The 16,151-nt window shown below is 35.0% G+C and overlaps 1 protein-coding gene across 1 annotated transcript; it reads left to right on the plus strand.

Moving 5' to 3' along the window:
- The first annotated feature begins 242 nt into the window (after positions 1–242).
- LOC135695046 (membralin) lies at positions 243–14,191 on the plus strand. Its single transcript, XM_065213989.2, has 9 exons — positions 243–606; positions 2,822–3,275; positions 5,602–5,724; positions 6,214–6,437; positions 7,280–7,337; positions 7,560–7,643; positions 11,452–11,584; positions 12,150–12,249; positions 13,068–14,191. The coding sequence occupies exons 1-9, from the start codon at positions 436–438 to the stop codon at positions 14,070–14,072; spliced, it is 2,352 nt and encodes a 783-aa protein (XP_065070061.2). The 5' UTR covers positions 243–435; the 3' UTR covers positions 14,073–14,191.
- The last annotated feature ends 1,960 nt before the right edge of the window (positions 14,192–16,151 follow it).

Below are 16,151 nucleotides of genomic sequence, written 5' to 3' on the forward strand. Positions count from 1 at the left end.
TCACAGATGCTAAGTTGCTATTTTAGAAAAGTCACTTGTAATTAATATTTTGTATTTAGGGCCTCAGACGACTGCGGCCGTGGTACATGGTCCTTCACTTATTAGCAGAAAAAAAGAGATGCTATGCAAAATGCTCTTAATTATGAGTCTTTAAATGCGCTTGCCCCCCCCCCCACCCCCCTAATTTCCAACTTTCGTCTCAGTGCACGCGTTAATTGCGCATGCTCAAAAAGAAACAGACAACAACAACTAAAGGTTGAGTCCGAGCTCTGACGAAGAAACTGAAGATTTATCCGACAAGCCTAGGTTGAAAACGTATCTGATGGTGAAGTGCTAGCAACAAACGCAAGTCCCTAAGTGTCTGTAAAATCAAAGACGCTGGAGCATAAAACTTTGCATCGCTTTTATGTATATTGCTTGAGTTGAGCAACAAAAATGGCCGACAACAATCCTGTTCGAAATGGCAACAACGAAGCCAGAAATGAGATACAGGTCAATACAAGAGATCGTTTATTCCATGCTATTTTCATCAAAGCAGCTGCAGTTTATATACGAGTTGTTCCAAAATGGTGTAGAGCACTACTCGAATTACTTGTTCTAGCAAAGGTAATTGTTTATATTTGTACCTTATATTCTTTGTTCAGCGGACGTCATATGGACAGGGGAATAATGTTTTTCTAATGTAATATGCAAAAGCCAATTGGATTCCTTCAATTGTGAGAAACTTTGTGCACTTGTCTAAAATCTGAACAGCAGCAACTATGTGACGATTGTTTTATTCCTAGGTTTTGGGAAAGGATCTGTTCATCATATCCTGTTTTAGAAATCATCAATTTGTAATTGTATTTTCTAGACCATAAATAATTTTTCATAAGATAAATAGATGTTGACACTTTTTCAAAACAATAACCAGGGGACCATTTTGTTTATACACAATATATATATTTTGAAAATTGCAGCCTTTGTTTTTTAACACCATTGCCCAGCATGGATTCCATGGCAGCTGCACTCAGTGTGACCAGATCTCAATTTCGGAATTATGCCAAATTTGTCATAAAATAATGCTAGATTTGCAAAAATTATGCTAAATTTCAAATCAAGGCACCCCTGCTTGTAATAGAGGCTAGAGGATGCTCTGAATATCAAAAATGACTTAGATCAATGGTTTTGACATCCAAATTTTTCAACCCCTTGGCTGTCATAAATTGAGTTGGCCGAAGAAGCAAAAGTTGGCAGAATTCTGGTAGCAAGTTGCAAAAAATCACAAAAAATGCAAAGGAAAATAAATTTTTTACATAGATGATATTCAAATTTGTTTTAGAATGATTTCAAAATTGCAAATAAAGAAACATGAAACAACGTAAAAGATAACAGACAATGTAAGATAAAAGTAAATGAAAGCTTTGTAACCTACAAAGCAAATTTTGATTACACTATCATTCTCCACAATTGTCAAAAATTTAGCTTATTTGTGTACTGAATTTAGCTGGCTGAATTTGGCTGCCAACCATAAAATATTTGGCTGCCAATCAATCCAAACAACTGGCTAAACATTGAAAGTCGAAAGTCACACATTCTTGTGTTTCCATTTGGTGGTGATAGACAACAGATCAATGGAAACAGCGATTTTTTAAAAGCTATCGAAATTATGCCAGAGTTATGCTAGATTCCAAATTATGCTAGATTTTATGCTAAATGAAGATTTTTGGTCAATATTATGCTGAAAGCATTATATTATGCTAGATCTGGTCACACTGGCTGCAATCCCGAGAAATTTTTGGAAAATAATGGGTGCGCTTATGCACACCCCAAAGATAGGCATGTTTTGGGCGTGTTTTTGGATGTGGCTCAAATTAAAAAGTTTTTTTCAAGTATGGTAAATGACTTTCTAAATTTGTCCGCAGCTGAGATTGGCAAAAGAGTGTCATTCTAAATTGGGTGATCCACTTGAGATAAGGACTGCCAAAAAATTTCATTGGGCCTGGGGGCAAATCTAAAAGAATAAAGGCACCATTTTCTTTTACCCCATTCTTTAGATTAGCCTAAAATATGCTTGGAATTCTTTCAATATTACTTTGTTTCAATTGTTTTATTGTTACATTTTACTATTATTTCCATTCTATAAATGTGCTATTATCATTTAACTATATAAACAGATAAATGCCATTCATAAATTTGAATTCCTTTCTTTATGAGGTTCCCTAGACATTGAGGCCCTTAGGAAATTTGCCCCCTTGTCCTTCTCTTGGTGGCCCTGCTTAAGATAATGTTTTTGGCCTTTAAAACATTTTTTTTAATTTATCATTAAATGATAGTAATCCTCTATAATTTGCCAAGTAAACCTCTTCACTTGGCAGATGTTTAGGAATTTGAATAACAGCCACTGATGGTTGTAGTAGGTAAGCACAGTTCAACTCTAAACCATGAGTTTCGCTGAGATTTGAAATTGATCCAAACAGGAAAGTCCTAAAAAAATATGCACACACTCAAGAATCATTGAGAAATATGATGCACACTCAAATGTGCAGACTTATCACAAATTGCAATACCAAAATCCCTTAAAAATGCACTCCCTTTTTAATGAGTGCACCCCTTCAACTGATCACCCCCCTGCCATTCAAATGAGCATTCCACTCATGTGTGCACCCCTCAGAATGGTTGCAAAATTTAAGAAGTGCCCCCCCAAATGAAAGTAACCACATACATTCTTCTTAAAATTCAATGCTAGACATTGACGTAAACTTCTTTCTTATTTAAGAAATGTGTACAACAGGTATTAACTGTTGATTAGATAAATGATAAAATATTGATTCAATTACAGGCTCTGATCTTGTTTACAACACTGTCATATATTCATTTTACCTTCTCAAAAAACCCAATGGACTGCCTCGAAAAGTTCAAAGATAACTGGCCAAGAGATGGGATATTGCAAGTCCAAATTTTAAAGAATCAGCCAAAGCCAGTCATCAAAAAGAAACTTGATTTGCCACCATACTTTGCATCAAGTTGGAACCAGTCCCTTGTGAAGAATGTGTCATTGGCAGAGACCAATCAATGTGGCCCTTATGATCAATTCTATGAGGAGAGAAAATCAAAGTTTAATGCTTCTGAATCATATGAAATTGAAATGGACTCAATACTCATTGACTCTGTGATTGATGATGAATACCTAATGAAAAGAGACACATACTTCCATGACAAAGCATTCCCAGTGAAAAAAGTGAGGTATCAGCAGCAGCCAACATACTTCCCCACCATGCAACAGCTTATACATTGTAAGTTTAAAGAAATATTGTAATAATTGATAAACATTTCAATTCTTCATCTTAACCCTATCAGGACCAAGGTTTATTGAGCTTTTTCAGACCAAAAGGGGTTGGGATCTGAATAGTTGGTGATAGAGAATTGAGACTTGGACATCATTCTTTTCTTCTTTTAAAAAGATGATTTGACAAAATGTTTTGTCAATCAAATCAATTATGACGCCACACTGGTGTCATCAGTAGTTTTCAATTCTACTAAAAATTTATTTTAAATTCATGTAAATTCATGTTTATTTTAAATAGCACAGGTAGTTTTATGTAACTTTTGCCAAAACATAGAAAGATAGCTTATGATAAACTACAATATCATCAACAATGCACATGGGCAGTCAATAATATCAATTCTTCTGATGAACATTTTCAAATGTGGTCAAATTCTAGCTGTAGGCTTCATTACTTCCAAAATCCGGTTCAGAAATAAAGAATGAATAAAAACAAGCAAATTATTTAGTGAATCAAAACAAATTTTGCTGATGCTAGCAATTTTTCAAAATAGTTTTGAAATTCTTTTTAACAACAGAAAAATTCTTTTTACAATATATGGAAGAAGTTTCATTCAATATTCAGATTTGAAATGGAAGCTACAAAGCATGTTATTTCATCTTAGAAAGTACTATTTCAAAAGCTGGTTGTTATGGCAACTGTCAACAAGATATTTTGTTAAAAATTGCATCATGATATCAGTGGAAAATTTTTAGGAAAAGTCGTTTATGCTTAACAGTATTTCTCTGTTGCAAGTTCACTTGTGAATGGAAAAATGAGAGGCGGGCTTACTTAGCCAGAGATAGGGTTAACAAAGACAATGTGTTGGTTAGTCATATATTGTCCAATTCTACAGAAAGAACAAATGTTCTTAATATCTGTAGAAAATAAGGAACACCACAATGGGCTCAGAAAAAACAACAAAAAAGTACAAGCAAATTATAGTTACTCATTGGACTCAGACGAAGCCTTGTATGTTGGGGGGCAATATTAGTACTAGATAAATTTAATTTATTTTAAAATATTATCTTATCACATTTGGATTCCTGTCCTGGTATTGCTTTGTTCATCTCTGTTTTTTATAACTCATTGCAAGACTTGTAGAATCTGGAAACACAGCCTACCCTGCCTTTTTTCCCTTTTTACACACACTATTAAGTTGCTTATGTGTTCTTTACTGTTTGTTCTCAGCACATTGTGGTGTTCCTTATATTCTACATTTTTGCGAACCTTTTCACCACAAGAAATCCATTAGAGTCCACCCAGCAGTCTGCTACAATTGCCTTTTCTTTATTTGCATACATGATATATAGCTGACCAAAAACCTCCTTCATCATTTTGCAAAAAAGTTTCTTCTTCCTAGCAGCAAAATAAATAATTCAAGATTTCCTGTGAAGCCTTGACAAATTTTCCAGCTTCTGAAAGTGATATTTTAAGTTGCTTGATTTGTTTAAACATTTGTCTGAAAAATAAAATGTCAGTACTGAAAAAGAACTAATTGGTGGTCCTTGATTTTTGATCTCAGCTATTCGAACAGCAATCATTTTATTTTATACTTTGTTAGATGATCAAGAAGAATTTGAATAAAGCACAATGCTCATAGTTTATTTTCAAGGTTAATGTTAACCTGAAATTCTTTATAACTTTGATCAAATTTCATACTAGTACTAGCAAACTAAATACTATTGAAGTATTGATGTATCCTACATCTTGCTCTGGGTCTCATGTTTGCTACTCATTTTTATCATCAAAGCCAGTTGTTCATACAACATGTAAGAATACTTTTTATTTTTCAATGGTTGAAATTAATGTTTAAAAAAAATAATGCCAGTAGAAAAGTGTGAATAATAATGAACACATCCACACATGGCTAATGCTTTAGAATGGCTAGTGTAAGAAGTGAAATGAAATTTGTTTTGGCTTGCTAGAAATAAATTTGTTGCTAAAATTTATCCCCGATTTGCCGGAAATTTGGTAGAACAGACGCTGATAATACAAGATGTTGTATTTTGAAAGCTAAACTTTGTTTTTTATTAGTAGTGCAGAACAAAAATTGTACAGTATGTATGTATATCACAGGAAAACAGTGTTCAATAGAAAGAGAGTAAAATAAATTCCATGTCTATATAAAAATCAAGCAATCAAGATTTCATGATAAAAATTTCCTGGCAAACAGCAAAAATTTTCTGCAATGAGATTGTGCTAAAAATTTCCTGGCAGCGCTGGACATTTTCCAACCCTGTCGTTTTGTTTCGTTCAGGACAAATGTTGTATCAAAGTTGTTTTTTCTCCACAGTTTATGCCAATAAGCAAGTGAAGAATTACTATCTGATGGAATATGCTTTGGAGTATGGTTTCCTGAGATTGTCACATGAAACAAGGCAGAAACTTAATATTACAATGAAAGTTGTTACCTTGGGTAAGGATCTGTATTCTGCTATTCTTGTATAATATTTTCACAATGAAATTGTTGTGGCTCGAGAAATTTATATTCTCCATCATGAGGAACACTGTCAGTTAAGCACTGTAAATTGATGTATATAGTTCAAGCTCCTCTAAACAAATCTTAAGCTCGTTATTATTTATTCCTTATGAATTACCTTTAACTGCAAAAGGGAACTGGAGAATAGTAAGTGCAAAAAGTCCACTTTACCTTTCCGCTCACAGTTTCAGTGTTTCCATAAACACTAGGCCTATTTTGGTTTTGTCTACGCATAATGTCATGAATAGAATGTGTTGTGCATATTGAATTACCACTTTTGTGACCTGATGACCTCCTTCTAGTATACTATCAAATACACTTACATTATATGTAGTATATTATCAAATACAAGTTACCATTATTCACACTCCATTTATTCTCTAATTTTTTATATAATTCACATGTTAAAGATTTTTCTTTCAATAGATCCAAAGACTGATAAATGTTTTGGAGATTCACTAAGCAGGTTTATACTTGATAAACTGCTTGGATATGATGATCTACTGATGGCCAGCATCAAAAGATTAGCTGAAAAAGAAGGAAATAAAGGATATATGAAGAATGTGCTGACTGGAGAGCATTACAAGTTTGTCACTACCTGGATGGGAAGGACATCTTACTTTGTTTCTTTTCTTCTCATGTTTGTGTTTGTAAGTATACCCCATCATTGGATATCTATTCTATTTCTGCATAGTCTTTTACCCAGAAACCTTCTTTTTATCAAGAATATATGGAAGATGCACTGATGTCAAATTTTTACTGGCTTTTAGATGCAATGAACATAGGAACCAAGGGAAAGGGGGCATGTACCCCTACTTTAAGAAACAGGGGTAAAATACTTATTTGTAGCTCACTGATGTGCCCCTTTACACCTAAATGCGCCCCAAACTTTTAAAATGCCTTGTATTCCCGTGTGTATATGCAATACATCATTTTAAAAATTAGGCAAAATGTATGGATTAACCACTATACTTTCCATTTTTGTCACTACTCCTGGGTTTTTATTTTCCCTATTGCTTGGGCTTATGTTCTTGAATTTTTGAATAATGAAATATAAAAACTTATCAGAAATATGACTGCAAAATGGCCTGCTGAAATTAATTATTGAAATTATTTGCATGAAGGCTCAAATACTGGTCTTTAATGCAAAACTGAAGTCAAAGATTTGGGTTAAAGAAGTTTGAACCATTTTCAAACACAATATGCTGGATGCCTTTTTTCTTTATCTTCTAGTAGAATTTTATCTATTACTAGAATTCTGTCTTATTAATTATAATTATGTACCATTAATATTATTGTAAATCCAGATTTCATTGAAGAATTTTCGAGAAAGATATCAGGCAGCATGGTTCATTTGTTTCATATCTAAATGCTATTCTTGACTCGATTGCTCATATTTTGCAGAATTTACCCACTATTTGTAACAAACAATTGTTATTCAAGACATATATTTTATATTTCCTTTCTACAAGTGATCAATTTTCGCTTACAGACAATATCAATTTCTACACTGCTCCGATTTTGTCATCAACAAATTTTTATTTTTATTGGTAAGTATTTCATTTTTATTGTTAAGATCAGCCAATTACTACTCGCCAGGTTTTTGTAACGATTTGTACCAAAAAAAATTACGATTTTATTATCAATGCAGGGACAAGTATGGTAGCCTATTTTGGTAGATCTCCCGCCAGCCTATGTTTAATTGTATCCTGCAAAATGGGTATTCATTGTAAATAATCTAACTATAAGTGACAGCCTTCTTGCTTTTTTAGTGCACCTTCTTCATGTGATGGACTGGAATGCAACTTTGATGTTCCCTGTTGCACCAATGTTTACTGTCATTTTGTCACTTGTTGGTAAGTCTTTGCTGATTTCTTTTACTAGAATATTGATGTTCTTTATACAGCAATATATGTTTTGCTTGATTAGCTCTTCATTATCATCACTATTAACATATTATAATTAGTGGTATCCCAAAATCTTTAAGTCAGTTGGGGTGTAGTAAATATAATTTACAGTAAGGTTTTAATCAAGATTAACTCATCATAGTTATAAAATAAAATTTTAGTGCCCTAACAAGATAGCAAAGATGAGGTGTTTTCAATTACTACTGGCCAAGATGTGAAGTTCACCTTTTACAGAAAAGCCAAAAATTTACTAATGGCTTCAAAAAAGTGTCCCACCTGTAAAATTAATTGTTATATCAAAGTATATTTATATCCAAGTAACATCTCAATGTCAAAATTTCACATGTATCATCTCGTCTGTAATTCAGCTGAAATGAACTTCATTATCCCAAGAAAACTTGATATGAAAACAAGCAATGCCATGCTAGGTGTGATTCGGAGGCCAAAAATACTGAAGCCAAAGAAATTCGGAAGCAGCAGTAGCTCTGGAATGTTTTCAAATTTATTGCTTCTGACTATATCTAGATAAAACTCCTTGAATTCCACAGTAACTCTGCTAGCAGAGAAGAATGGAAATGCAAATTTGTAACAGATAAGCATTGTACCAGCAACTTGTGACAGGATATAATTATGCTCATATTTTGATGTCTTCATGAATGTCACCCACTCAAATATCATAGCAGCTACCAAAAATATAAACATCACATTGTGTACAGCAAACCAGTACTTGAATTTGTCTATCATTTTCTGGGTGTAAAAAAGAAGTTTTTCGTGGGCATTGAAAAAGTCCTTTCTGGTTACAGCTGTATCAATAATGACAGCTTTTGTATGTCCAATTAACATAATGATTCGCCTTGACATTATGTGGAAAATACAACAGGCACATACTGTGCCCCCAAACCCCCAGAATAGCATAGTTACAGCTACAATGTAGATGGCTCGATTTGAAGGTGTTGTTTTATAAAGAAACTGACGAATCCCATGAAAATCGAACAATGTATCAGTACCGAAGTCAGTGGCAATTACAAATATAACATTTGCCATTCCAAAAACAAACCAGCAATTTGTAATGAGCCACTCTTTGTTGGAGAGCTCGGTTACTTCGTTGATGACATCAGTATCATCTTGATTATCGAATTCAATTCTTGGTATCAGTTTGAAATCATTGTCTGCGCTCGAGGAGAAATCATTATTTTTGCTGTAAAAGTAATAGATAGCCATGGAAACTGTTATTGCTCCAGAAACTGCTAGGCCCAGCAGGAGAAGAAGTGTCTTCTATTGGTATTTCTGGAAGGTTGTCCGATGTGCGTGTTCCATTTTTACTTCCTCCCTGGGAACTTGAACGAACCCAAAACACATCAGTGCAGTAGGCATACCCAACAATTGCGTACCACTGCAGCAAGATGAAGCACAACGGTATGATGAAGGAAAGATATTTCCTCCTTTTCTCTGCAAACAACTGTGGAAGTATTCCATAAAATACGCATACGAAAAGTTTAAGTATTTTACTCGTGCAAAAAACATTACATTTCCTCTCTGAAGTTCTCTTGACCTGATGATCGTACGAGCTCATATCACCACCATTTGGCAAAACGTCACACAAAAAGGCTTCGGTTAGATGTTCCCTTGAGTTGGCATTCGGCTGCATTTTCCCTTCACCGAAAGCTTTCTTCGAACAAACTTGCCTCGCGGAATATTTCTCTGTTTTCAGTTTTCAGTCATTCATAAGTGCACGTCCGCCCGCATTGAGCTGCTTCCCGCTGGCAGAAGTCTGTGATCAATTTTTTTCTTACGGGTTTCCCTTTTGTGGAATTACAAGTATCACGTGTACAGTATGTTTCCGGGTTGTATTGTTTTGCCAGCATATGATTTCCTCGGAAGCGATGTGCCTTTTGTTTCCAGAGAAATTTAAGGCTGGTTTTCATATATCGTATTTCGACTCATTTTATCGCAATTCAGGATCCGTATTTTGTCGGGATTTTTTCCGATGAATTACGTCGAATTACGTTGAATAACGTTCTATTAGGATTATTACGATAGGTGGTTTTCATAAAATTTGGTCGGTTTCTGAATTGCGAAGAAATACGTCGAAATACGTTATATAAAAACCAGCCTTTAGAAGCCAATCGATAGTATTGGGTAAATACTGTCATTGCTTTTTTAGGATATGAAATATTTTTAAATCTGAAGGTTTTCTAAGTTGGAAGGGCAATCTTCCCTTGGTAACTCAAGGAGTTTTCCCTGATATTGAAATATCACGTGTACAGTTATTTTAAAGCTAATTAGCTTTCTGTTTCCATTTCATTTCCCTTTTTTCATTTCATGTAAAATTCTCAACTTTTAAGAACGTTAATCAAGTTTTAACAAAAGGTAATAATCTTATAGATTAATACATAATTGATACAATAGGGTAAGTCAAATATATAAGTTGAAGAGGACACATGAAAAGAACTCTGGAAGAGCTTTCGAGCCATGTGCCCTTGTTTACAACAATAAGACATCTTTTAAATATGCATAATATTATTTATAATAATCAACAAACATTTTTTAAGTATAGTATAAATGGTAATAAGATGTTGGAGAGGGAGGGGGAATGGAAAATGAATGCAGAAAAGTGCAGTAAAGGGATCTTTTTCCCGAGGGGCAAATCACTCCAAGAAAATCTCGTACACCTTTTGTGAAAATCCTATTGTTTATCTGAAAATCCCTGGAAATCCTTTTGTTTTAGGGAAAATCTCGTACGCTATTTTCAATAGGGAATTGCCCCTCGCTTTTTCCAATGGATATATCCATCCGTCAATAAGTTTACAATAATATTTGTTTGTAACGTTTACCAAATAATTTTTGGTTGGAGAGTTCCGTGTATCAATGGGTATTCCATATTTCGACTCCTGATGTTGTTATAAAATTATGTTTATATTTAGTCCTAGTTTTTGTGAAAGAAAATTTGCCAGAAGTTTCTTGGCGTGTTTGTATTTTATGTCTGTCCTTGGATAGTTGAAGATAAGTACTGAAGAAATCTTCGCAGAGCCCTTTGAATATGTCAAACATGAATTTAGCGCATTCTAGGTTAAATGTGTCTTCTAGGGTTAAGGAGTTTGATTTCTTAAAAAGTGGCCTAGAGTGTACAGTTTGTTTTTCAAAGGATATGATTCTTGCAGCTTTCTTAAGGCTTTTGTTTAGAGGGTCTAGTATTGTAGCACAGGCCCCACCCCAGTTTTATTATTTTGCAAGCCATTGATTTCAATAGACTATAGAAATCCTCTGAAGTTTTTTTTGTTTCCAGAAATCCTATTGTTTCGTCAGAAAATCCCTGAAAACTCTTTTGCTTTTGTGCAAATCTCGTGCAAATCTCGTACGTTATTTGCGAGAGTGAATTGCCCCTCGGGGAAATGCATCGTAAAAATACCATATTCAATTTATACTGTCACAACATCCATAAATATGAAATATTTTAAAATCTGATTGTTTTTTAAGTTGTAGGGGCCTAGTCTAAAAAAAGGGTAAAAGCCCGCTGGAGGGGGGAGGACTGGACAAAAAAGTTTCTCAGTTAACGAATGCACTAAAATTTTCAGGCTCCACTGTGCAGGAGTTACCCTTCTGCCTTTTCTGCTCTGTTATGAGGGTCAACCAAAGCCCTGGTAACAAAAAGTTCTTGATTGATAAATGAATTTCTCGATTATCATTAATAATTTTCGCCATCATCATCATTATCATCTTCATGATCTTTAGATATTTATTCAGAATACTTTTTCAGGTATGGAAGCTATCATGGCAGAATTCTTCAACGACACAACCACGAGTTTCTATGTTATCCTGATTGTGTGGGCAGCAGACCAGTTTGACTCGATTTGTTGTCATACCAGACTTAGTCAGAAATTCTGGTTAAGGTAAAAACTATGTTTATGTAAACCAGTAGCGTGTCTAAGTACGCCAGGGTAACATAAGTTGGGGCTGTAGGGGGTTTAGCGGGAAAGGGGTTCGACCCCAGGCACCTAGGATAAGTATTTTCGAGCATATCTGTTACTTAAGCTTAGATAAGAGGTTGTATCCTGAAAGCATAATTATTTACAAGCTATTTTGCGAGAGGTATCTTAAAATTAATGGCTAATGAGAAAAGGGTTTGTAGAAGTTTCATGGGAGGGGGGGCGCAATTGACTTACCAAGGTTATAAAATACGGTTGCTAAATCGTTAAGAATTACAGTTAAAACTCTGTTAGAAATAGGACAAAGTTGTTGTTTTAATGCCATACCTATAAACCAAGACCGTTTTGTCAGTCGTCACCTACCATTTTACTCCTAAACTTTTATTTTCAAGTGAAAAAAAAATCGAATTTAAAGAGGACGACTTTCTGGAAGTATTTAGAGATTTCCAATTAACCTGAAGATTGAAACAGTTTTGTGCATTGAAGTGATATGTTAGGCGTTGATCTAATCTATCTGTGCTTCTTGTAGGTTCTTCTACTTGTATCATTTCCTGTTTTACGCCTACCATTATCGGTTCAACGGCCAGTATAGCACCATTGCACTGGCGGCGTCATGGTTCTTCATTCAGGTATGCCTCAATATTTTTCACTAGTTTTCTTTGTATCTCAGCAACAATTGGAATCGCACACTTAATCCTGTTTTTTGCCAATGTAAAGTTCAGTTTCCTGTCTACTTTAAACTACACCTGATAAGTAGTGAATCCCATTTCTATCTTGCAGAAACATGTACACTCTTTTTTATAAGAACCAGTAAATTTAAGTTCAGGCTCACTGTTCTTGATTTTTTCGAAAAACTGAGGCTGGATTGTTCTAAATTCGTTCTTAAATTAAGAGGGTGTAAGCAGTGCTATTGCTAGCTTTTTCGCTCTAAGGAGGTGTTAAGGACTTATTTGCCAACAAAGTGAGTGAGAAAGCCTTAATTTGCTGACAAATGTGAATATTCACCGAAAAAGCACCAACACATCGCTAAAACTCCTCGATTTTAAGAAAAAACGTTGTTCAAAATTGCATTTTGCAGATGCTCAGCCTCAGCTTGTTCTAAATTCGTTCTTAACTTTTGACCAGTTTTGAGGCTCGTAAAAAGTGTTCCGTTTGTGGTAATGTATTAAATTTCTTACCTTTTTCAGACAACTATTTTCGAAGTTTTATTTCTCGTATCATTCGCATCTTCTTTGTTGGACCCCCTGACTTGTCTCCTTTGCAGCCATTTCTTTCCTCTATAAACGAGGACACATAAACTGACTAAATAATGATTTTGAAATACCATGCTTCCCTTTTTAAACTCTATAGCCTAACGCAACTACAAAAAAACCAAAAATTTCAATCGCTAGTTAGCTTAATTTGTGAGTGTTATATATGTTTACTGTACTGATATGCCTTTTCATAGCATTCGATGCTTTACTTCCTGCACAATTACGAGATACCGGCTATCGAAGCGGCATTGAATGCACAAGGCGGTAACTACCTTGATGATGCTGTTGACCTGCTTGTCGACGAAATGCAATTTCCACCGATACCGGACCATGTGAATGCCCAGCCTGAAAATGGCAATGCACAACCTGAAAATAGCAGTTCACAACCGGAAGACTCAAATTCACAACCGGAAGATGGAAGTACACTTCTGGAAATTGCAGTTTCACAAGGGGAATATACAAGTCCTCAAACGGAATATACAAGTCCACAACCGGAAAATACAAGTTTACAACCGGAGTATACAAGTTCACAACCAGAAAGTTTAAGTTCACAACCTGAATCCACAAGTTCACAACCGGGAAATATCACGGTGCAGGATAATAATATCAGTGAAGCGTCTGGAAATGTTTACACAGAGCCAGTCATGGATGAGAATTCCCATCCCAGCACTGTTATGACAAAACGTCAGTCGAGTACGGATGACACGCGGATTGGTACAGATGCAGAGGTTAATTTTGGTGTTAATTGTAGTCAATTTGAAAAAGAGTCTTTTGGTGTGCATGAAGGCAGTGTAAACGAGGACTGTGCTTTTGTAGAAATAAAGCACACAGCTGTTGCATCCATAAACGTAAAGGAAAGAACTCCACTTGAAAATGCTTATGAAAGTAACTTTTCCCCTCTGGAAGAGGGAAATGCTTTCATTCAGAGGGACTTTGTCGCCAATAGAAGTGACAATGCCCTTTCGAATAAACAATCTGAAGATACTCAGGCTGTCCTGGCGGTTAATTTACCGCAGTCAGATGTCGATGATACAAATAAAGAAAAACAATTAGAATCAAAACATTCCTTGCAAAGCACTCTGGGCGAACATTCTCATGGCAGTGACGTCACATCACGTAGTTTTGATCATGTCAGTCAACTGAACAGTTCTGAGGATGAGTCTAAAATTACTCATAATTTACGAAATAATGCAGATTAAGATTGAATTTACTTGCTATAGTAATCTCTAGTTTATCCCCAAATGTTTAAAATATATTGGTAAATCTGTTTGCTTTTGTTGAGATTTTGTTTATATTCTACTGTATATTATAAAATTGGTGACATTTTCTCATTGTCTAAAAACCTATGTCTTATCAGCCACTAGTCATTATTGTTTAAAATTATCACTTGGCCTTTCAAAGGACCCTATCAACACAGCATTTGGTTTTAATTGTAATAGGCCGCAATTGAAATATCATTCGACCCCCACCACCCTCCGACAGTTTCAACATAAAAATTGACCAGTTTTTGTCATAACCAATTTTTCCAGTAAATAAATTGTTTAAATAGTTTAAATAAATAGTTTTCAGAATCTCAAAGCATTTCGAATCTATAAAGTTCTTATCCCTCATTTTCTTAGAGTCGGAAGGGTGTTGCCGGACATTTTTTCAGGAGCTTCACTTCAAACCTCTAATGTCGTTTTATTGTTATGATTAAATTTGTTTAAGGTAAATGTTTCAATCCGATCAATAATTGCGCTTCAAAAGATCTTCCTCATCTCTATCCTCTCCTGCAACAGAATTCGTGAATGTTCATTTTTATCTTCACTGAATTAATCATTATCAAACACTGGACAAAGACTTAAATGCTATAGACACAGGTATTATTATAAAGAATAATGATAATTTCATTATGTATTTATTTGCATTTGGTTAGCCGTTTATTGCTTCAAAGTTACTCAATATTAACGTATTTACACAAATACTGTTAACTAATTCACAATCGCAACCCTAACCTGCCTTAAATTTAAACGATCTGCCAAAAATAGGCAATGTTTTGCTGCTTTTAATCACATCACATGTGCTGTTCCAAAGTATGCTATACTACGCCTGAATGTTCCTGAATGAAAATGTATGAATATCTTTAAATTTCAAATTTTAACTAATAACGTCAATCATGCGCTTCTGCTGGTTCTGAGTACAAACTGCTTTTATATTGCTCTTATCGTAAAAGTTATCAAATTAAATTGTAATGTTCTAAAAACATCAAATTAAGAGTGGTGCCTGACGGTCAATGTGATATAACCGATAACGTTAGGTTACCTTACATTTAAGTGGATCAAGAATCTTGTCACCCCGCGAAAGGCACTTGCACGTTTTCTTGCTTCTATGAATTGAGATGTTACTTCGTTATCTCATTTCCCCTTGCAGTCAATAATCACGAAGTTTGTTCAGCTGCAGTAATTACTATCTTGTATTTTTTCATAATCATTCCCTCGGCGACTGGAAAAAAAGCAATGGCATGATATACATATTCTCACCAATAAAGCTGCTTTAATGAGAGCTCTTTGTAAAAATATGCTGATGTGATTTTCAAGAGAAGTGGAACATGGATTGAACCTTGTAGTACAACGTGTATAATTCACGAGCTCTAGGTAGCGTTAATCCTGACCCCTTGTTCTTCAGACGCTACATAGTCAGAAAAATGTCACTGCCTACCAGTGCCAATACCATCTTTATTGTGAGGAAGCCATTGCATGCTACCAGTCACAATTTGTTGAACTGTGTCACGAAAGGTTCTTATTGATATCACTTGGCTGCCTGGTGAAGAATTAAACAACAGGCCAATGTTATTGCTAAGTAGGTTTTTTGAGCAGGTCTAAAGCCAAAACCCGCAAACAGTTTTGTCTTAAAGACTTTTTAGAGAGCTTTGTGTAGAATTTCTGGCCCTCGAAATTTCCAGCCTTACCGAATGAAAGGAATTGTCGCAGCTTAAAAGAAAATTTTTAAACTCCCATGCTTTGGCTATGGCTATGCAGACAATGAGACCCAGGATGGGCAAAGTGTCATTTGTGGGAATAAATGAGAAAACCAAAGCAGCTGAATATCGCGTCAGGCTGACGGGATCAAACGAAACACGCTGTTGAGCTGAAGAGGTTTTAAAAAGCTATTGCATATGCAGAGATGATGACAGACTCTGCTGTTGCCTGTTTTAATGACAGGTTACACTCATTTCTTTTATAAGAAACTGGCTATACGAAACGAGTACTGGACAGTCAGAAAAAATTAAGAAACTCCAG

Source organism: Rhopilema esculentum, chromosome 8 (assembly GCF_057945365.1).
Source record: "Rhopilema esculentum isolate cy_ngs chromosome 8, ASM5794536v1, whole genome shotgun sequence".
Taxonomy (NCBI): domain Eukaryota; kingdom Metazoa; phylum Cnidaria; class Scyphozoa; order Rhizostomeae; family Rhizostomatidae; genus Rhopilema; species Rhopilema esculentum.

Bases quoted from the DNA above. Each gene is read 5' to 3' on its own strand.
- LOC135695046 (XM_065213989.2), top strand. From the start codon at position 436: ATGGCCGACAACAATCCTGTTCGAAATGGCAACAACGAAGCCAGAAAT. The intron at 6,438-7,279 runs GTAAGTATACCC...TTTCGCTTACAG, and splicing joins TTCTTCTCATGTTTGTGTTT to ACAATATCAATTTCTACACT. The intron at 11,585-12,149 runs GTAAAAACTATG...TGCTTCTTGTAG, and splicing joins AGTCAGAAATTCTGGTTAAG to GTTCTTCTACTTGTATCATT.